The sequence below is a fragment of the Salvelinus namaycush genome, chromosome 40, assembly GCF_016432855.1.
Source record: "Salvelinus namaycush isolate Seneca chromosome 40, SaNama_1.0, whole genome shotgun sequence".
Lineage (NCBI taxonomy): Eukaryota > Metazoa > Chordata > Actinopteri > Salmoniformes > Salmonidae > Salvelinus > Salvelinus namaycush.
The window spans coordinates 12,646,746-12,664,651 of record NC_052346.1 but is presented as its reverse complement, the minus strand read 5'-3'; the positions used below and the strand labels follow the sequence as shown (position 1 = coordinate 12,664,651).

Here is a 17,906-nt window from a genome sequence, read left to right as displayed (position 1 = left end):
TATTTCCTTTCCTCTCTGTTCCTCGCAGGGAGATCGTGAACAACCATGAGAAGGAAAATGCGTTGAACATCGTGACAGATGAGAGGACGTACCAGGTGTTTGCTGAGTCGCCAGAAGACGCCAGGTGTGGAGACACCAAAGTGTTTGACTTATGTATTTGGCCATGGTCTCTAATAACCAACCTCGTAGAACCATAGGATTCAGATCCACCTGTGGTTTTCCTCACAGAGAAGGGAGACATGATGCCAATGAATAGAACGATAATATAAATGTTCATCTCTCTTTCTACCCTCGTCTCTCTCCCCCTCCCTCTCTCTCTCTAGTGCGTGGTATAACGTCCTCAGTAAGGTTCATGTGTATACTCCTGAGCAGCTGATGGACATGTCTCATGAACAGGCCAACCCCAAGAACGCTGTGGTCAGAGTCTACACAGCTTCTAACCATGTTATACACATGTTATAATTACCCACACATGTTATACACACACTGTACCATAATAACAGAGTACGTCATGTCATGTTATAGGGAACTCTGGATGTGGGCCTGATTGACTCAGTCTGTGCCTCTGACAACCCAGACAGGTATGAACTAGTTACTGTGGTTGACATGGTTTGGGATAATAAATGAGATGTGTGTCATGTATCGGTATCTAACCTTTGTGTGTGTGTGTGTGTGTGTGTGTGTGTGTGTGTGTGTGTGTGTGTGTGTGTGTGTGTGTGTGTGTGTGTGTGTGTGTGTGTGTGTGTGTGTGTGTGTGTGTGTGTGTCCCAGGCCCAACTCCTTTGTCATCATCACAGCGAACCGTGTGATCCACTGTAACACCGACACTCCAGAGGAGATGCACCACTGGATCAGCCTGCTGCAGAAACCTAAAGGAGACGCCAAGATAGACGGACAGGAGTTCCTGGTTAGGGGTGGGTAACACACACACACACAGAGACACACACAGAGGCACACATAGAGACACACTCACATACACACACGTGTGTGTCTGACTGAGTTGGAACATAGGTCTACTGTGCACCGTGTTAGTCTTCAGGTCTCAGACAATGTTACTCATTACACACCCACACACAACACTGGTACACAACTCAACCACACAGTTATTGTATGATGGCCCACAAGTGATACCTTTGCTCTCTCTCTCCTATCTCCTTCTCTCTCTATCTATCTCTCTCTCTGTATCACTCTCCTCTCTCTCTCGCTCTTATCTCCCTCTCTCTGTATCATTCTCCTCTCTCTCTCCTCTCTCCTCTCTCTCTCTCTCCTCTCTCTCTCGCTCTTATCTCCCTCTCTCTGTATCATTCTCCTCTCTCTCTCTCTCTCCTCTCTCTCTCCCTCCTACCCCTAGGTTGGCTCCAGAAGGAGATGAAGACAGGAACTAAGAGTAATGTTCTGAAGCTGAAGAAACGCTGGTTCGTGTTAAACCATAACTCCCTGGATTACTACAAGAGCTCTGAGCGAAACTCCTCCAAGATGGGAACCCTCGTCCTCAACTCCCTCTGCTCTGTCTTTCAACCTGAGGAACGAGTGCACAGAGAGACAGGTGAGAGAGGGAAGGAGTGAAAAGATAGGACGAGAAGGGAGGAGCGAGTCAGAGGGAAGAAATGGAGGGTGTAGGGGATCGGGGGGTAGGGTCTATACTGATGCGCTTGTTGTCTTTTGTAGGGTGCTGGAACATCGTAGTGCACGGTAGGAAGCACTCGTATCGCCTCTACACCAAGATGCTGAATGAAGCTCTGAGATGGATAGCAGCCATACAGGCAGTGATAGACAGCAAGACACCCATAGAAACACCGACACTACAGCTCATCAGAGATATCAAGGACAGCAGTCTGAACCCTGAGGCGGTGGAGCAGACCTACAGGAGGAATCCCATCCTCAGATACACTCAGCACCCTCTACACTCCCCCCTACTGCCACTACCCTACGGAGAAGTCAGTAAGTAGAGTGGACCATCACAATACAGCCTGCATCATAAACATGGTACTGTCACTTCCTGGTAATCCTCCTTGTACTGTCACTTCCTGGTAATCCTCCTGATACTGTCACTGACTTGAACATGAATGGATTTGACGATAACTTTTCTTTCCTTCTCTCCCCCTCCTCCCTCCTTTCCTCTCTCCCTCTCCCCCCTCCATCCCTTCCTCTCCTCCCCCTCCTTTCCTCTCCCCCTCCCCTCCTCTCCCCTCCAGTCCAGAGACAGCAGGGCTATGCCAGTCTTCAGGATGAAGCGATCCGAGTGTTTAACTCTCTTCAGGAGATGGAGACTCTGGCAGACCCTGTTCCTATTATACGGGGGGTACTACAGACCTGTCAGGACCTGAGACCTCTCCGAGACGAGGTACACACACATGGGCACATACACTCTTAGAAAAAAAGGTGCTATCTAGAACCTTAAAGGGTTCTTCAGGTGTCCCCATAATAGAACCCTTTGAAGAACCCTTTTTGGTTCCAGGTAGAACCCTTTCCACATGGAACCCGAAATGGTTCTACCTGGAACCAAAAATAGTTATCTTATGGGGACAGCTGAAGAACGCTTTTGGAACCCTCTTTTCTAAGAGTGCACATACAGCCACACACACACACACACATACATACATACACAGGCGCATACGCATACACTGTCTTTCCGCTCTCTCCAGGTATACTGTCAGGTGATCAAGCAGACCAATCACGTGCCTCAGCCCAATCAGCCCAATCAGCGGGCTCATTGGCACCTCCTCACCTGTATGAGCTGTACCTTCCTCCCAAGCCGGACCATCCTCAGATACCTGCGCTTCCACCTCAAAAGGTGTGTGAGTGTGTGTGTGCGTGTGTGTGTGTGTTGTGTGAGTGTGTGCGAGTGTGTGCGTGCGTGCGTGTGTGTGTGTGTGTGTGTGGGTGGGTGTGTGTCCCAGGTGTTAGTTTTAACTGGGTTTATTTAGAACCTAACAGACAACTTGGAAAAGCTCAAACCAAGTTTATTCACCTGATGGGTCAAACAGCTGAACAGACAAAGACATGTTCCCACCAGAACAAGTAAATATACCTTACTTTAGGTGAAGTCTCCTCCTCTTCTCTAAACAGTACTTATTTGTTGCTAGGCAGGAAGTTAAGTGATGTGGGTAATAAACTGTTCCTTCTCCCTAAAATGTGACCGGACCTGACCTCAGCCCACATTCCTCCCTAATCTACAGCTATCCACCCTTACAGGGACCGCAACCATGTGATTGCATTTTCCCTTGCTTAGTAACATTCCAAGCCCATGGCTCATATCCAACCTTTAACTGACCCCACCATTCACTTCCGGTGTATCAAGTCTTTCAAATTACAACCCAACAACTGAAACTAGACTATGGCCCTTCTCCTTTCCAAAGGATACCTGATGTCTAACAATTACATGTCCTGACAGAAAACGTTCTGCATTCCCCTCTCTCCCTCAGTACCATGAACAAGAATATTTCATATTTCAACTTTAGAAGTCAGAACCCATCACAGGTGTAGAGATTTGTATTAGTGTGTGTGTGTATATTATGTGTGTGTGTATCATGACTGACTCTGTGTGTGTTCTCCCAGGGTGCGAGAGCATTTCCCCAACACAGAGATTGAGCGTTATTCTGCTTTTATCAATGAGTCTCTGAAGAAGACCAAGACCAGGGACTTTATTCCGTCTCAGGAGGAGATCGTGGCCCTACTGGTGAGGCAGGAGATGACAACTACAGTCTACTGCCATGGAGGAGGCTCCTGCAAGATCTCCATCAATTCACACACCACCGCTGGAGAGGTATACACACACTCTGCCAGAGACATAGGGTATACAAACATGCGCGGTGCCCGAGACATACACTGACTGTACAAAACATTAAGAACACCTGCTCTTTCCTTGACATTGAATGACCAGGTGAATCCAGGTGAAAGCTATGATCCCTTCTTGATGTCACTTGTTAAATCCACTTCAATCAGTGTAGATGAAGGGGAGGAGACGGGTTAAAGAAGGATTTTTAAGCCTTAAGACAATTGAGACATGGATTGTGTATGTGTGCCATTCAGAGGGTGAATGGGCAAGGAAAAAGATTTAAATGCCTTTGAACGGGGTATGGTAGTAGGTCCCAGGCGCACCGGTTTGTGTCAAGAACTGCAACGCTGCTGGGTTTTTCACACTGTGTGTGTGTGTGTAGGTTGTGGAGAAGTTGATCCGCGGCCTGGCCATGGAGGACAGTAGGAATCTGTTCTCTCTGTTTGAGCACAACAAGGTGACGGACCGAGCTCTGGAGAGCAGGGTCATCGTGGCTGACGTCCTCGCCAAGTTTGAGAGGTACGTAATGTGTGAGTGTGTGTGTGAGCGTGTGTGTGTGTGTGTTGCTAACCCTATCTGTGTGTATTCTAGGCTGTCAGGGACTGAGGAGGAGGAGGAGGAAGGACAGTGGAGACTCTATTTTAAACTTTACTGTTTCCTCGACATGGAGAGCATGCCTAAGGAGGGGGTGGAATTTGCCTTCATGTTTGAGCAGGTGAGTACACACACACACACACACACACACACACACACACACACACACACACACACACACACACACACACACACACACACACACACACACACACACACACACACAGACACACAGACACACATACACACATACACACACACTCCTTGTCCTACTCCGTCTCACTCAATTTCAATAAATGTCTCTCTCTCACTCTCCCCCTCCCTCTCTCCCCCCTTTCGACACCCCCTCCTCCCTCCTCCCTTCAGGCCCATGAGTCTCTGATCAGTGGTCACTTCCCGGCCCCAGAGGAAACTTTGCAGCAGCTAGCCGCTTTACGGCTGCAGTATCTCCATGGAGACGGGGCCAGCCGCGCTGGGTGGAGCCTCGGTAGTGTTTACCCAATGGGGCGCCTCCGCTCGCGCATCTTCCACTCCACCAAACAGGGAGGCGCGGCAGGAGGAGAGGGAGGAGGGCAGGTGGGAAGTGTCAAGGGGGACGGGCAGGATAGAAGGAGAACCCCCAGCTTCCTGGATGGAAGTCTGAGGCGCAGCTTCAAGACGGGCTCGCTGAAGAAACAGAAGGTGGCGATGGGCACACACACAAACACACAAAGCATTTGCATAAAACATGCATACACACATGCACATGCTGACATCACCATTGCAATATTTTTCCTAGCTGTAGTTGTCAATATGTCCTAGAGATGGCGCCTCTCGTAAATCACACATTATCCTCTATTGACTGGGGCATCGCATATTCCATACAGAGATATCTTACCCTATCGCCTCTGATTAGGTTTAGGATTGATTGATTTGTTGGTTAATTGATTGATTGAATAAATTGATTGATAGATTGATAAATATGATTGTAATCCTGTCCAGGAGGAAGAGGGGCAGCAGGTAGAGATGTGGGTGAAGGAGGAGACATCGGCCACCAGAGCCCATGTTCTGGATAAATGGACCAAGTTACAGGGACTCCCCCAGCACCAGGCTCTGCTCAAATACATGTCCATCGTCAAAGAGTGGCCCGGATATGGCTCTACACTGTTCGACGTGGAGGTGTGTGTGTGTGTGTTTTGTGTGTGGACCTTTGTGTTTTACATCTATCTCATCCTCCCCTCCCTCTCCTCCTCCCCTCCCTCTCTCTCCCCTGCAGTGTAAGGAAGGAGGTTTTCCCCATGACCTGTGGCTGGGTGTGAGTGCTGACAACCTGTCTGTGTATAAGAGAGGGGAACCCAAACCTCTGCAGACGTTCCAGTATGAGCAGATCACCTTCTTTGGAGCTCCACAACCCTGCACCTACCAGATCACTGTCGACGGCAACGACTTGTTCTTCCACACTCCATTGGTAAACACACACATATTCTGAAACACACACACACACACACACTTACTCTGAAACACACACACACACGCATGTATCAGACAGTCACAACAAAAACAACCTCACACAATGGAAGAATAAATCAGGAATATACTGCACACTGCACAAACACAAACACTGATGTTATCCAACTCTCTATCTCTCTATCTCTCTCTCTATCTCTCTCTCTCTCTCTCTCTCTCTCTCTCTCTCTCTCTCTCTCTCTCTCTCTCTCTCTCTCTCTCTCTCTCTCTCTCTCTATGCAGGTGATGGAGATTGCTAAGATCATGAAAGCCTACATCAACATGATGGTGAAGAAACGCTGCAGCATCATGTCTGTCTCCAGCGTCGCCAGCGCCTTCGTCAGGTGATCAACCAGCAGCCAATCAGAGCCCTCCATTCAACAGTACAGGCCTATCAGAGAGAGGCAGGAAGTGGATACAATCCACGGATTGGTCGGACGGTTGTTTTTTTGGTGGAGTCGGCTGATCTTGGAGAGGGGTAACCACAAAACAGTGGACAGTGAGGGATCTAAAATGGCATCCGATTTCACAAAGCGAAAGGGGGATGGACACTGCAGCTAACTATTCTAGACTTGAGAATTGGGTGGATTGGGTTAAATATCTGTTCGTTAACAATGAGCATGGAAAATTACCCATTTTGGGGAGGACAACTCCAGCATATCCCAACCCCCAGTTACCCTGCATGTCACTGTCTTACAGACAGCAGGTCCAGCGAGCACATTCTAACTCAACCTTACTTCATCTAAATATCTCTATTACTCCTTTTATATACATCTCTAATCTCTCTCTCTCCTCTGTCATCCCTCTCTCTCTGTTCTCTCTGGACCAAACCCATACCAACGACAAGCACAATAGCCCAGTCAAACCATACCACCCGCAAAGCTCCGTCGCCCCCTTCTCCACCCCGATAACACACCCCACACACCCCTAGTCGCAGTCACGACACACTGCCGGCTAGGAGAGATCAAATGAAGCCTGTTACTATTTCTATCTTCCTTCCTCTGTCTCTTACCCTCTCTCCCCCCAGTTGATGAAACTCTCTTTTTCTCTGTCTGTGTGTCCCATTTCGCCTCTCTTTACAGTTAAGTGTTAATTTATTCTCTGTTGCTTGCTTGCTTCCTTTCCTCTCTCTTTCTCTCACTCACTCTCTTGTTCATCTGCTGTTACCGTGGTGACTGAGATAAAGGACTGTGTTTTCATCTCGGGGTCAAATGGAAAATCAGGTCCCTTCTTCATCAGACTGCACAGTACTTACTTCCTGTGTCAAAGGAAGTGACATCACATATGGTCAAAGGAAGTGACCTCACACAAACCCCCTCAAGAGAACCAGAGCTGGAGGCCCATCCAGGGCCCTCTCCCCGGAATCATCCTGACTCAGAGGCTCTTTCAAGGGGTAGCTGTCTGGCTCAGTCTGGGGGGGAAGCTCCGTGGGTGTGGAGAGGTCTGGAGGAGAGAATGATGCTAAGAGTGACAAAAGTGGACTACAAGATCAACCAAGGAAGATTGAGAGAGCTTTCTCCTATAATATGTCTACTATGAACATCACATATATAACATATTCATGTCCAACCTACACATACACTAATCAAACACTTATCGTTTTTGTATATCGCACCTCATAGGAACCCTAGATAGATTTTGGTGGCCACTGTACTGTATGTATATAAATACCATTATAAATGCCATTTGATTAATTTATTGTATGTGTAAACTAAATGCGAATGAACAGAGATATTCACTGCTGTATGTCTAATATGCCAACGCACCCTTATTCACTAGCAGTGCCATCTGACTAAATCACAGCGATATAGAGGGGTTTCACTTCTTGATGTAGAATGGGTAGAGTCAGTCGCGGCGGCCATATTGGTAGGGCGGTTTGGGATGGTTGCCTACATGCGTTTCTCTGTGCTCTAGTGAAATGTAGCCTTCGTATCAACCTTCTGGCTCACGTTTCCATATCGGTGGGTACTTTTAAAAAAACATAAGGAATCTAGTCTTGTCTCCTCTACCCATTCTGCTTCTACGCTATGTGACTGTTCTCTAGTTCATGTGTGAATAGAACCTGTTTTAAGTCATGTGACTAGTGTACTGTACGTTCCCAGTGTCTCCCCTCCTGCAGTGCTGTGTTTGGAACGCTACCGTGAGCGTGTGTATCTGTGTCATAATGCAAGTGACTAACGAACTACCACACCGAGGGAAGAAGGGAACCATATGAAGAAAAGAAAGAAAGTGTGTTGTTGAGAAATAAGAGTATTATGTATCTGGATAACCTTTATAAGAGAATGGTGTTGTGATTGTGATTTTAAATGGGGAAGAGTTTGGGAATGGAGGAAGGGAGGGAGAGGGGAGGATGGGGTATTTATTTGTTATAATTATTGCAGAGGGAGGGGATATGGTTGCAGTATGGAATTCTGTGAAAGAAGAGAAGTTCACACATTGAGGAGGTATGCATCTAGGAAATAGGAAAAGTTGGAATATGAGAATTCTAGGAACATGGGAATTTTGTTTGTTTCTGACTGTCGTCACTGCTTGTGGGCCACAGCCCCCTGGAGGACCAGTCTATAGAATCAGAATTACTGGAAAGGACATTCCAATTCAGAACAACATTCCATCCTGTGTTCCAGTGGACCATTTGGAATGACTGAAAAATCCAATATTTGCGTGCCAGTGTAGCATACATAAATACATGTTTTTGGCAGACAGGTTGGAATGTCAATTATCATCAAATCCAGTGAAATTCGGGACTGTGTCCTATCTAGGTATTCTCTTTCTATGGCCCTGCCTCTCACACGGCTAGTACACAGAGTAAGATGAAGTTGCCTCTTGACACTGATCTAAGGCAGTGGAGGTTGCTGAGGGGAAGAAGGCTCATAATAATGTCTGGAACTGAGCAAAAGGAATAGCATTAAACACATGGAAACCATGTGTTTGATGTATTTGATACCATTCCATTGATTTTGCTCCATTACCACATGCCCGTCCTCCCCAATTAAGGTGCCACCAACCTCCTGTGATCTAAGGTCAGTTTTGCATTTCACACCCAAATGGTAAGGGTAAGCTGATCCTAGATCTGTGTCTATGAGCAATCTCTATACCGGGGTCCTTTTCCAGCCGCAGGCGGCCAGAGCAGGGCCTGACTGTAATCTGTTAAGGTTCATATTAATTATTATCATTATATATTGAAACATTGTGATTGTTTTGAGAGAAAACTGAGAAAGAGAGAGAAAATAGTTGTTGTTCTTTTTTTATTTGTAACTGGCTTTACAAACTTCTGCTTTAATAAATTATCGGAAATTGTCCAGTCTTCTCTTCTATACGCGCACGCACGCAGGTACCCGTTTATGCACGCGCACACAGCTGACACGATTGTTCTATTTCAGCTAGGATGACCACATAATGGTCTATATTCAAAATACACAAATGCGGGACAACGGAATGTTTTTGCGGGGCAGTGCAGCCTACATGAATACATGTTTCTGGCAGACAGTTCGAAATGTCAATTATCATCAAATTAATAGGAAGTCTGACTGAAATACGCAACAAATCTAACTTTGTTGGTAAATGAGTGGTGTATTAATTTGTTGATAAAATACGGGACATCAGACAAACGGCCAACATTCGGGACTGTCCCGTATTCTGGGACATGTGGTCGCCCTAATTCCACCTGTCATTGGTTGGGCGCGCGCAGGGAGAAAGGAGGACAGACCTTTTTGCCTCAACAGCACTTCAAGGGTTTATTTTCTTTAAACGGGTTGCCTTAATTTCTCCGTGTTGTTACTGAAATAAGACAACTTTTTAAACTCAAGAGTAAAGCCATAGACGACGGGATATTTTACTGCCAGAGTTTGGATTTAAAAGTTTCAATAAAAGATGGATTTGAGGAGTTTAGTAGGCCTACCTGCTGTTCTGCTACTCTTCGGTTTAGTCGCTGTGTTCGCGCAAACTGCCGCACCTAGCCTAGGTGAGTCAGTGACACTTCTTTTGTTGTTTTTCTTAACCATTGATTTATTGTCGCTTATAGATTATTTTGATCTATATGACATGAAATTATAGTTCATTCTGTTGGCTCTAGTTAGTCTATGACGTTAATCACCGAAAAGTTATCAAACCAGAATTTCCCCGATTTCACATTGTAACATATTTCACAGTGACTTTGCCTTTAGGTAAAACACAAAATGACAATGCTTGTTTTCAGTTCCTTTATAATTATGTAATTTAGACTTTCATCAACCTTAACATGTATATTATTATATTCAGATAATGGCTCTTTAATTTCAAGTGTCTTGGTACATTGGTAACATATTTGGCCTATTCACTCTTAGGGAGTTGTCTCATGGTTTCTGCTAAATGCTTGTGTAACTGAAACCTTTTAGCAGGAACGTTGGAGTGTTTTCAGTTCCTTCTCAGACACATTTCGGTAGCTCTAATCGTGACTGGCTGGCCCATTTAACTGTTTAAGTGTTTGGGTGAAACCAGTTAGTGTCCAAAGAGACACCTGTTCCCTGTCTTGGAAGAATCCTTCAGCCTTTTAGCCCCATAGAAATCAGACTACCAGGCTTCCCCTTCTTATCTGGAGCCATAGAACTAACAGAATGTACACAAAGAATTCTGTGGAATCATACAGTCAAACAACAAATGGAAATCTCTACCGTAGGCTAGGTCTTGCTGCCAGTGAGAAGGCTTTATTACTGTCTCTAACTGCAGTTGTTTAGTATGTTATGAACTACGGATCTAATGTTTTCCCCCCCTAAATCAACCTGTTTTCTCTCCCTCGCTCAGTGTGTGAGACTAAGAATGGAACAAACTGTGAGGAATGTCTAACGATTGTGACGGTGAGTCTGGGATTAGTCTGGCATGCGAGTCAGGCACACTTTGGGTTTCCTGGTCCTGATTCCATCCCTATACCTCCTGCTCATTGGTCTAACTGGTCCGGTTTACTTCGCTATACCTCTTGCTCATGGGAATAACAGGGTCACAAATGTTTTCTGTTGCACATGAATCAGCATATCAGCTCCACCCTCCACACCTGTCAGACAGGTTGGGGGACAAACTGAATACACACCTCTCTCTGCCCTCATTTCTCTCTCTGCATCCCTCCATCCTTGGCATTGTGAACTCTATCCCTGCCAATCCTGAAACCCCTACCCATTCATAGTCCACATATATTTGTGTTATGTTGACCTGTGTATGTGTGTGTGTGTGTGTTTGTGTCACAGTGCCTGTGGTGTCAGAAGACTAAGTTGTGTATCACGTACCCAGTCAACACCATCCTCCCCTCGCACGCCCTCTGCCCCCTCAACGATGCACGCTGGGGACGCTGCTGGGGTAACACACACACACACACACACACACACACACACACACACACACACACACACACACACCTCTGCTGGAGTAGGAACTAATGTTGATTGTGTGTGTCAGTGAACTTCCAGTCATTGATCATCGCCATGGCGGTGGTGGGTGGAGTCATTATCATCGCCTTCCTGGTCTGCCTCTTCTGCTGCTGCAAGTGTGAACACATCGGGTATAGTGCTTATAACACACACACTCACACGTTGTTGATTTGTGTCATCTGTTTCCAAAACACATCTCGGTTTGGGATGATATTATTTTATTTTTATATTATCATTGACTGCTAGAGTGTATTTATATACAGTTTTGGCTAAATATACTGGCACCCATGCTCTTTTCTTAAATAAGTTGCTATTTCTTATTTGTTTATTCAGATCCCCATTAGCTTTTGCCAAAGCAGAAGCGTTTCTTCCTGAGGTCCACAAAACATGACAAGTAACGAAACAGTGATAAACAAAACCAGTAACACAAATTTAAAATAGAAAGATATACAAACAATACAAAAACAAAATAATAAACAATACAACTAAAACATGATGTGTGTACATGTACATGTGTGTGTGTCCCCTTCTAAAATAAGTAACAAATAAAAACATCTGGTCTTCACACCTTATTAGATTTTCAACATTGCAGAACCAATTGTATTTTTGTAAACTTAAGTTGACAATTTTAATTTAGAAAATAAAGACAAATGGCCTTAACTCAATTATTGGCACTCCGGAGCTAATACTTGGTTGCACAGCCTTTGGCCAAGGTAACTGAAGACAAAGGTGTCTTGTAGCCATCAATGATGTAACCCACTTTTCAGCAGAAAACTGCTCTAAATCTTCTATGTTTGAGGGGTGCCCCCCTCAACTGATGTTTTCAGATCTCTCCATAGGTTTTGGATGAGATTCAAATCTGGACTCTTGGCTGGCCACTCCCGAACATTCCAGCATCTCTTCTTGAACCATTCCTGGGTGTTTTTTCATCTTTGGGGTCGTTGTCCTGCTGGAAGACCCACAACATTCAATGGAGACTCAGTTTTTGGACACTGGGTTGAACAAAACACCTGATAATCTGCTGATTTCATTATGCCTTGCACACGTTCAAGGCCCCCAGGACCAGACGCAGCAAAGCAACCCCACAGCATTATCAAATCTCCCACATGTCAGACAAGAGTCCAGAACTGAATCACATCCAAAACCTATGGCGAGATTAGTAGTTGGAGGGAACCCCTCAAACATTTAAGTATTGGAACAATTTGCTGCTGAAAAGTGGGCCAAATGCCAGTAGAAAGTTGCAGCAAGTTCATTGATGGCTTCAAGAAGCGTTTGTCTGCAGTTATCTTGGCCAAAGGCTGTCCAACCAAGTACTAGCTCCAATTTAGGAGCTGCCATTTGTCTTTATTTTCTTAATAAAAATTCTCAACTTAGGTTTGCAAAAATGTAATTGTCTCTGCAATGTCAAATCCAATATCAATGTTTTTTTCAATTTATTTTAAAAGAAATAGGGAATAATTTAGTGCAAGGGTGCCTATATATTTGGCCTCAACTGTGTAGTGTGTGTTTGCTTTGCCGTGGTCAACTAAAGTGTGTAATTCTTCACACACACACACACTGACCTACCCCATGGACTGACCTCCAGGCACATGTATAAGTACTTATCTGCCCTAATGTGTGTGTGTGTCAGGTCTACGAGGTTCGATGCCAAGATGGAGAGACGGACCAATAAGATGAAGGGAAAGCAGGAAGAGAGGTAAGACGTCATCATGGCACACGAACATCTGCGTATTTCTCTATGTATGTGAAGCAATTTGCAACTAAACAAAGTGTTTCGTTATTCTAAGAGTCAGTATTTACATGGCTGTGTGTGTGTTCAGCTGGCCTACAACAAATTCCACAGGGAGATATGGTAAACGTTACCCAGTCAAGCCCTGTGTGTGCTGTATTTGACCTTAGTTTGTCTCTGACAATGTGACTGCGATCAGAACAATGCCCCAAGTTTATTTTGTTAGTTTCATATCAGTTACAGCCGGAGTGACACAAAAGCATGACTGGAACAAACCTTTACATACGTCACAGCCAAGCTAACCGCCCAAACCGGTTTGTGCTCTATTCATGACTTCTTACCTACCTGGCTGGTCTGAAAGGTTGTGCAGTCCTCTTAAAATACGAAGTGTGTGTCTAACCAGCTGGTTGTCTTTGTTAATAGAAAGGCAGAGATGAAGATGAGGCATGACGAAATCAGAACGAAATATGGTACGACTTGAAATACACGCACACAAACGCCACTCCTGTCTGTGGAAAAACACCATCACTACTCTGATGGAATTTAATATGAAAGATGATCTGTAACTCCTTCTTTTCCTCCCTCTATCTCTGCCTCTCTCTCTCTCCTTCCAGGTCTCAGTGGGTCCAACCCGTACTCCAAATTCTCCTGAGCTGATATTTGGACACTACTATCAACTGCCTGCCTTCCTCTTCACTTCTGACCTTTCAACCAACCCAACCCCTCTCCCCTAAGGACGGTTAACCTTACTGACTGTTCTATGCTCAGCTTACCCTGCCCTAAACCATTCATCATAAGTCTTAGAGGCATTTTAAAGGATTTGTATAATTTCAGACCGTAGTTTTGAATGTAGCGCGCTCACAAGCCAAAACGAGTCACCAAATATTGTGCACCACATCACTTATTTCGTATGATGATAAGTTATGTCCTGCAAAAAAATATATATATTTCCTGCAATTCGTATGATGTAATGAATTCCAATTCGTACAAAATCGTAACATATTGTAAGTGCTTAAGATCCCGTTCAATATCTTTAACCGTTTTGAGGAGAATACATGAAACTGGCCTTAGATCAAAGTTTTGGGACAACCTGTTATACAACATTATCTGCCCATGTAATACAGGTCATTAAACATTGTGTTGAATGTAATGAACAAAGTATTCTACGAATGCTTAGCTAGAACAAGTTCTATGCTGCTTGGTGAGTGGTGCAGTGCAGAACATGTCTTGCAGTGCAGACTATGTGAGAGCAGTGGACAAGTGCAGTAGCCTTAGAAATGTACCTTATTTATACCTTATATATCTACCGCCTGTGACTACTACTGTATTACAAATTCATAATGATGATGGTACTTGAGGGTTACTACTTGGTTGTAGGAGATCTTACCTATGCTCTACTTGAATGAGAAGATGCACTCCAGAAAAGTTGACCTTATCTATGTTGACCTTTTTCCATGTATATTTATCTGATGGTGATCTATCAGAAATGTACTCCATCAAACAATAAACTTGTATAGATGTATTGTTTTTCTAATTTAAACCAGAATTGTACTTAATGATGCACTATGCAGAAATCCCTCCGCCATTTACTGCTTGCTAAAATATGAATAGTTCACCTTATTTCAGTTTGCGACAAAACAAGCAAGTATAGTTTAGAGAATCATTGTACCATCTAAACAGCTGTGAAATATATTTTACATACGGTAAGCATAGAAATAACACACATACCACAGATCTGCTGCTTCTTAAACTTGCTTTCAAAGAGTCACAGATCTATAACTCACATTTCTATGTGAATTTGGTCAGGTTGCCCAAAAAGCTAAATATAGGAGGCTATTCAGAAGAGTTGAATGCTCAGAATTGCAGATAGAAATGTACACACCTTGTAAAATGAGACAAAGAATGTCAGATCTAAGTAATATATTTCTACCTGTGACAGCTTTCTCATTACAGACACCAGCTACTTCAGTTAGAATCTTGTCTGGCCAAATGAATCAACTTTTTATTAATGTCTAGTTGTGTAATAAACGACCCTTTGTCTGTTGATTGAACAAATCTATTTTTACTAAAATAAAGCTTTCCACTATGTAAGACTTGTCTCTCTTTGGATCTTATCAACTCCTATAACCTCTACCTCATAGTGAGAAACCTACAACAACCATATCAGACCAGTGAGCGTAACATCAATAATAGTAGAGATGTGAATAAACAGGAATTCATGCAGTTCTGACTCAATCCTCAATTCTTAATCTCTATATACTATTTTTATCAAGGATACGTATACTCTTTAATCAAGCATTTTCTATGAGCAGAGCCACAGAGAGAATCACTGGAATGTAAACCCAGGCCTCGATCCCTACCCATTCCAATCCTTCCCTTTCTCCCTTAAGAGAGAAATTACATGTTGAGTTGGAGCGCCCCCGACTGGTCATCAAAAGCCATGCCCCCCCCCCCCCCCAACCCCCCTCCCTCCCACTCTCAGTTTGCTTCTATTTGGTTCTGTAATGAATACACCCCATTTCTCTTACCATTATTTTTTATTTATTTTTTATTTCACCTTTATTTAACCAGGTAGGCTAGTTGAGAACAAGTTCTCATTTACAACTGCGACCTGGCCAAGATAAAGTATAGCAGTGTGAACAGACAACAACACAGAGTTACACATGGAGTAAACAATAAACAAGTCAATAACACAGTAGGAAAAAAAAGAGTCTATATACATTGTGTGCAAAAGGCATGAGGAGGTAGGCAATAAATAGGCCATAGGAGCGAATAATTACAATTTAGCAGATTAACACTGGAGTGGTAAATCATCAGATGATCATGTGCAAGTAGAGATACTGGTGTGCAAAAGAGCAGAAAAGTAAATAAATAAAAACAGTATGGGGATGTGGTAGGTAAATTGGGTGGGCTATTTACAGATGGACTATGTACAGCTGCAGCGATCGGTTAGCTGCTCAGATAGCAGATGTTTAAAGTTGGTGAGGGAAATAAAAGTCTCCAACTTCAGCGATTTTTGCAATTCGTTCCAGTCACAGGCAGCAGAGAACTGGAAGGAAAGGCGGCCAAATGAGGTGTTGGCTTTGGGGATGATCAGTGAGATATACCTGCTGGAGCGCGTGCTACGGGTGGGTGTTGTTATCGTGACCAGTGAAGTGAGATAAGGCGGAGCTTTACCTAGCATGGACTTATAGATGACCTGGAGCCAGTGGGTCTGGCGACTAGAGCATACAGGTCGCAGTGGTGGGTGGTATAAGGTGTTTTAGTAACAAAACGGATGGCACTATGATAAACTGCATCTAGTTTGCTGAGTAGAGTATTGGAAGTTATTTTGTAGATGACATCGCCGAAGTCAAGGATCGGTAGGATAGTCAGTTTTACGAGGGTAAGTTTGGCGGCGTGATTGAAGGAGGCTTTGTTGCGAAATAGAAAGCCGATTCTAGATTTGATTTTGGATTGGAGATGTTTAATATGAGTCTGGAAGGAGAGTTTACAGCCAGACACCTAGGTATTTATAGATGTCCACATATTCTAGGTCGGAACCTTCCAGGGTGGTGATGCTAGTCGGGCGGGTGCAGGCAGCGAACGGTTGAAAAGCATGCATTTGGTTTTACTAGCGTTTAAGAGCAGTTGGAGGCCACGGAAGGAGTGTTGTATGGCATTGAAGCTCGTCTGGAGGTTAGTTAACAGTGTCCAAGGAAGGGCCAGAAGTATACAGAATGGTGTCGTCTGCGTAGAGGTGGATCAGGGAATCGCCCGCAGCAAGAGCAACATCATTGATATATACAGAGAAAAGAGTCGGCCCGAGAATTGAACCCTGTGGTACCCCCATAGAGATTGCCAGAGGACCAGACAACATGCCCTCCGATTTGACACACTGAACTCTGTCTGAGAAGTAGTTGGTGAACCAGGCGAGGCAGTCATCAGAAAAACCGAGGCTATTGAGTCTGCCGATAAGAATATTGTGATTGACAGAGTCGAAAGCCTTGGCCAGGTCGATGATGATGAAGATGGAAGATTTGGCTTGATATCATTTGTATTTTACAACATTATTCTGGTACTCCCTGTACATAGTCATGTTAAAAAATTGCCAGACTCCAGTCACCCAAGTCATAGACTGTTTTCTCTGCTACCACACGGCAAGCTGTGCCGGAACGCCAAGTCTAGGACCAAAAGGCTCCTTAACAGCTTCTACCCCCAAGCCATAAGACTGCTGAAAAATTAATCAAATGGCCACCGGACTATTTACATTGACACCCCCTCCATCCATTTGTTTTTACTCTGCTGCTACTCGCTGTTTATTATCTATGCATAGTCACTTCACCCCTACCTACATGTACAAATTACCTCGACTAACCTGTACCCCCGCACGTTGACTCCGTAACCGCCCTGTATATAACCCAGTTATTGTTCTTTTGTGTTCGTTCGTTTGTGTTACTTTTTATAATTTGTTTACTTTAGTTTATTTGGTAAATATTTTCTTAACTCTTCTTGAACTGCACTGTTGGTTAAGGGCTTGTAAGTACGCATTTCACCGTAAGGTCTACACTTGTATTCGGCGCATGTGATAAAGTTAGATTTTTTATGTTTACTCATTATTGTTATTCGCCGTGTATTTATTCCTTGTGTCAATATTTAAATGTTGTATCTATAACTCTGCATTGTTGGAAAAGGACCCGTAAGTAATAATTTAATGGTAGTCTACACCTGTTGTTTACGAAGCATGTGACAAATACAATTTGATCTGAGTGTAATGTGTGTATTTATTTGAGATTAACCAAGTGCCACACTCAGCCCTGCCTTTGGCGGGTTCTTAATGTCGCGTGGCCGAGTATTTGGCTAAATCGCGCGTCCCCGAGAGAATATGTCACGTGTTTCCACGAAAGCCAATCAGTGTCTGCGGAACGAGAGACCAAAGCGCGTT

The 17,906-nt window shown here is 44.2% G+C and overlaps 2 protein-coding genes across 2 annotated transcripts in view; both read left to right on the top strand.

Moving 5' to 3' along the window:
- Positions 1 to 8,163, top strand: part of LOC120033232 (unconventional myosin-X-like) — a 44,733-nt gene extending 36,570 nt beyond the window's left edge. The window contains 15 exon segments of the mRNA XM_038979512.1: positions 29 to 124; positions 324 to 417; positions 526 to 581; positions 772 to 914; positions 1,352 to 1,546; positions 1,669 to 1,950; positions 2,196 to 2,344; positions 2,646 to 2,794; positions 3,559 to 3,766; positions 4,161 to 4,297; positions 4,370 to 4,493; positions 4,739 to 5,056; positions 5,357 to 5,530; positions 5,628 to 5,819; positions 6,101 to 8,163. Of these exon segments, the coding sequence (XP_038835440.1) occupies positions 29 to 124; positions 324 to 417; positions 526 to 581; positions 772 to 914; positions 1,352 to 1,546; positions 1,669 to 1,950; positions 2,196 to 2,344; positions 2,646 to 2,794; positions 3,559 to 3,766; positions 4,161 to 4,297; positions 4,370 to 4,493; positions 4,739 to 5,056; positions 5,357 to 5,530; positions 5,628 to 5,819; positions 6,101 to 6,205 (2,422 nt within the window). The 3' untranslated portion in view covers positions 6,206 to 8,163.
- Positions 8,164 to 9,614: 1,451 nt separating this feature from the next.
- LOC120033566 (pituitary tumor-transforming gene 1 protein-interacting protein-like) lies at positions 9,615 to 15,008 on the top strand. The gene is made up of 7 exons (XM_038979967.1): positions 9,615 to 9,818; positions 10,637 to 10,689; positions 11,074 to 11,182; positions 11,282 to 11,384; positions 12,884 to 12,949; positions 13,406 to 13,452; positions 13,597 to 15,008. Exons 1-7 carry the CDS (start codon positions 9,728 to 9,730, stop codon positions 13,632 to 13,634), a joined length of 507 nt encoding a protein of 168 aa, XP_038835895.1. The 5' UTR covers positions 9,615 to 9,727; the 3' UTR covers positions 13,635 to 15,008.
- Positions 15,009 to 17,906: the final 2,898 nt, after the last annotated feature.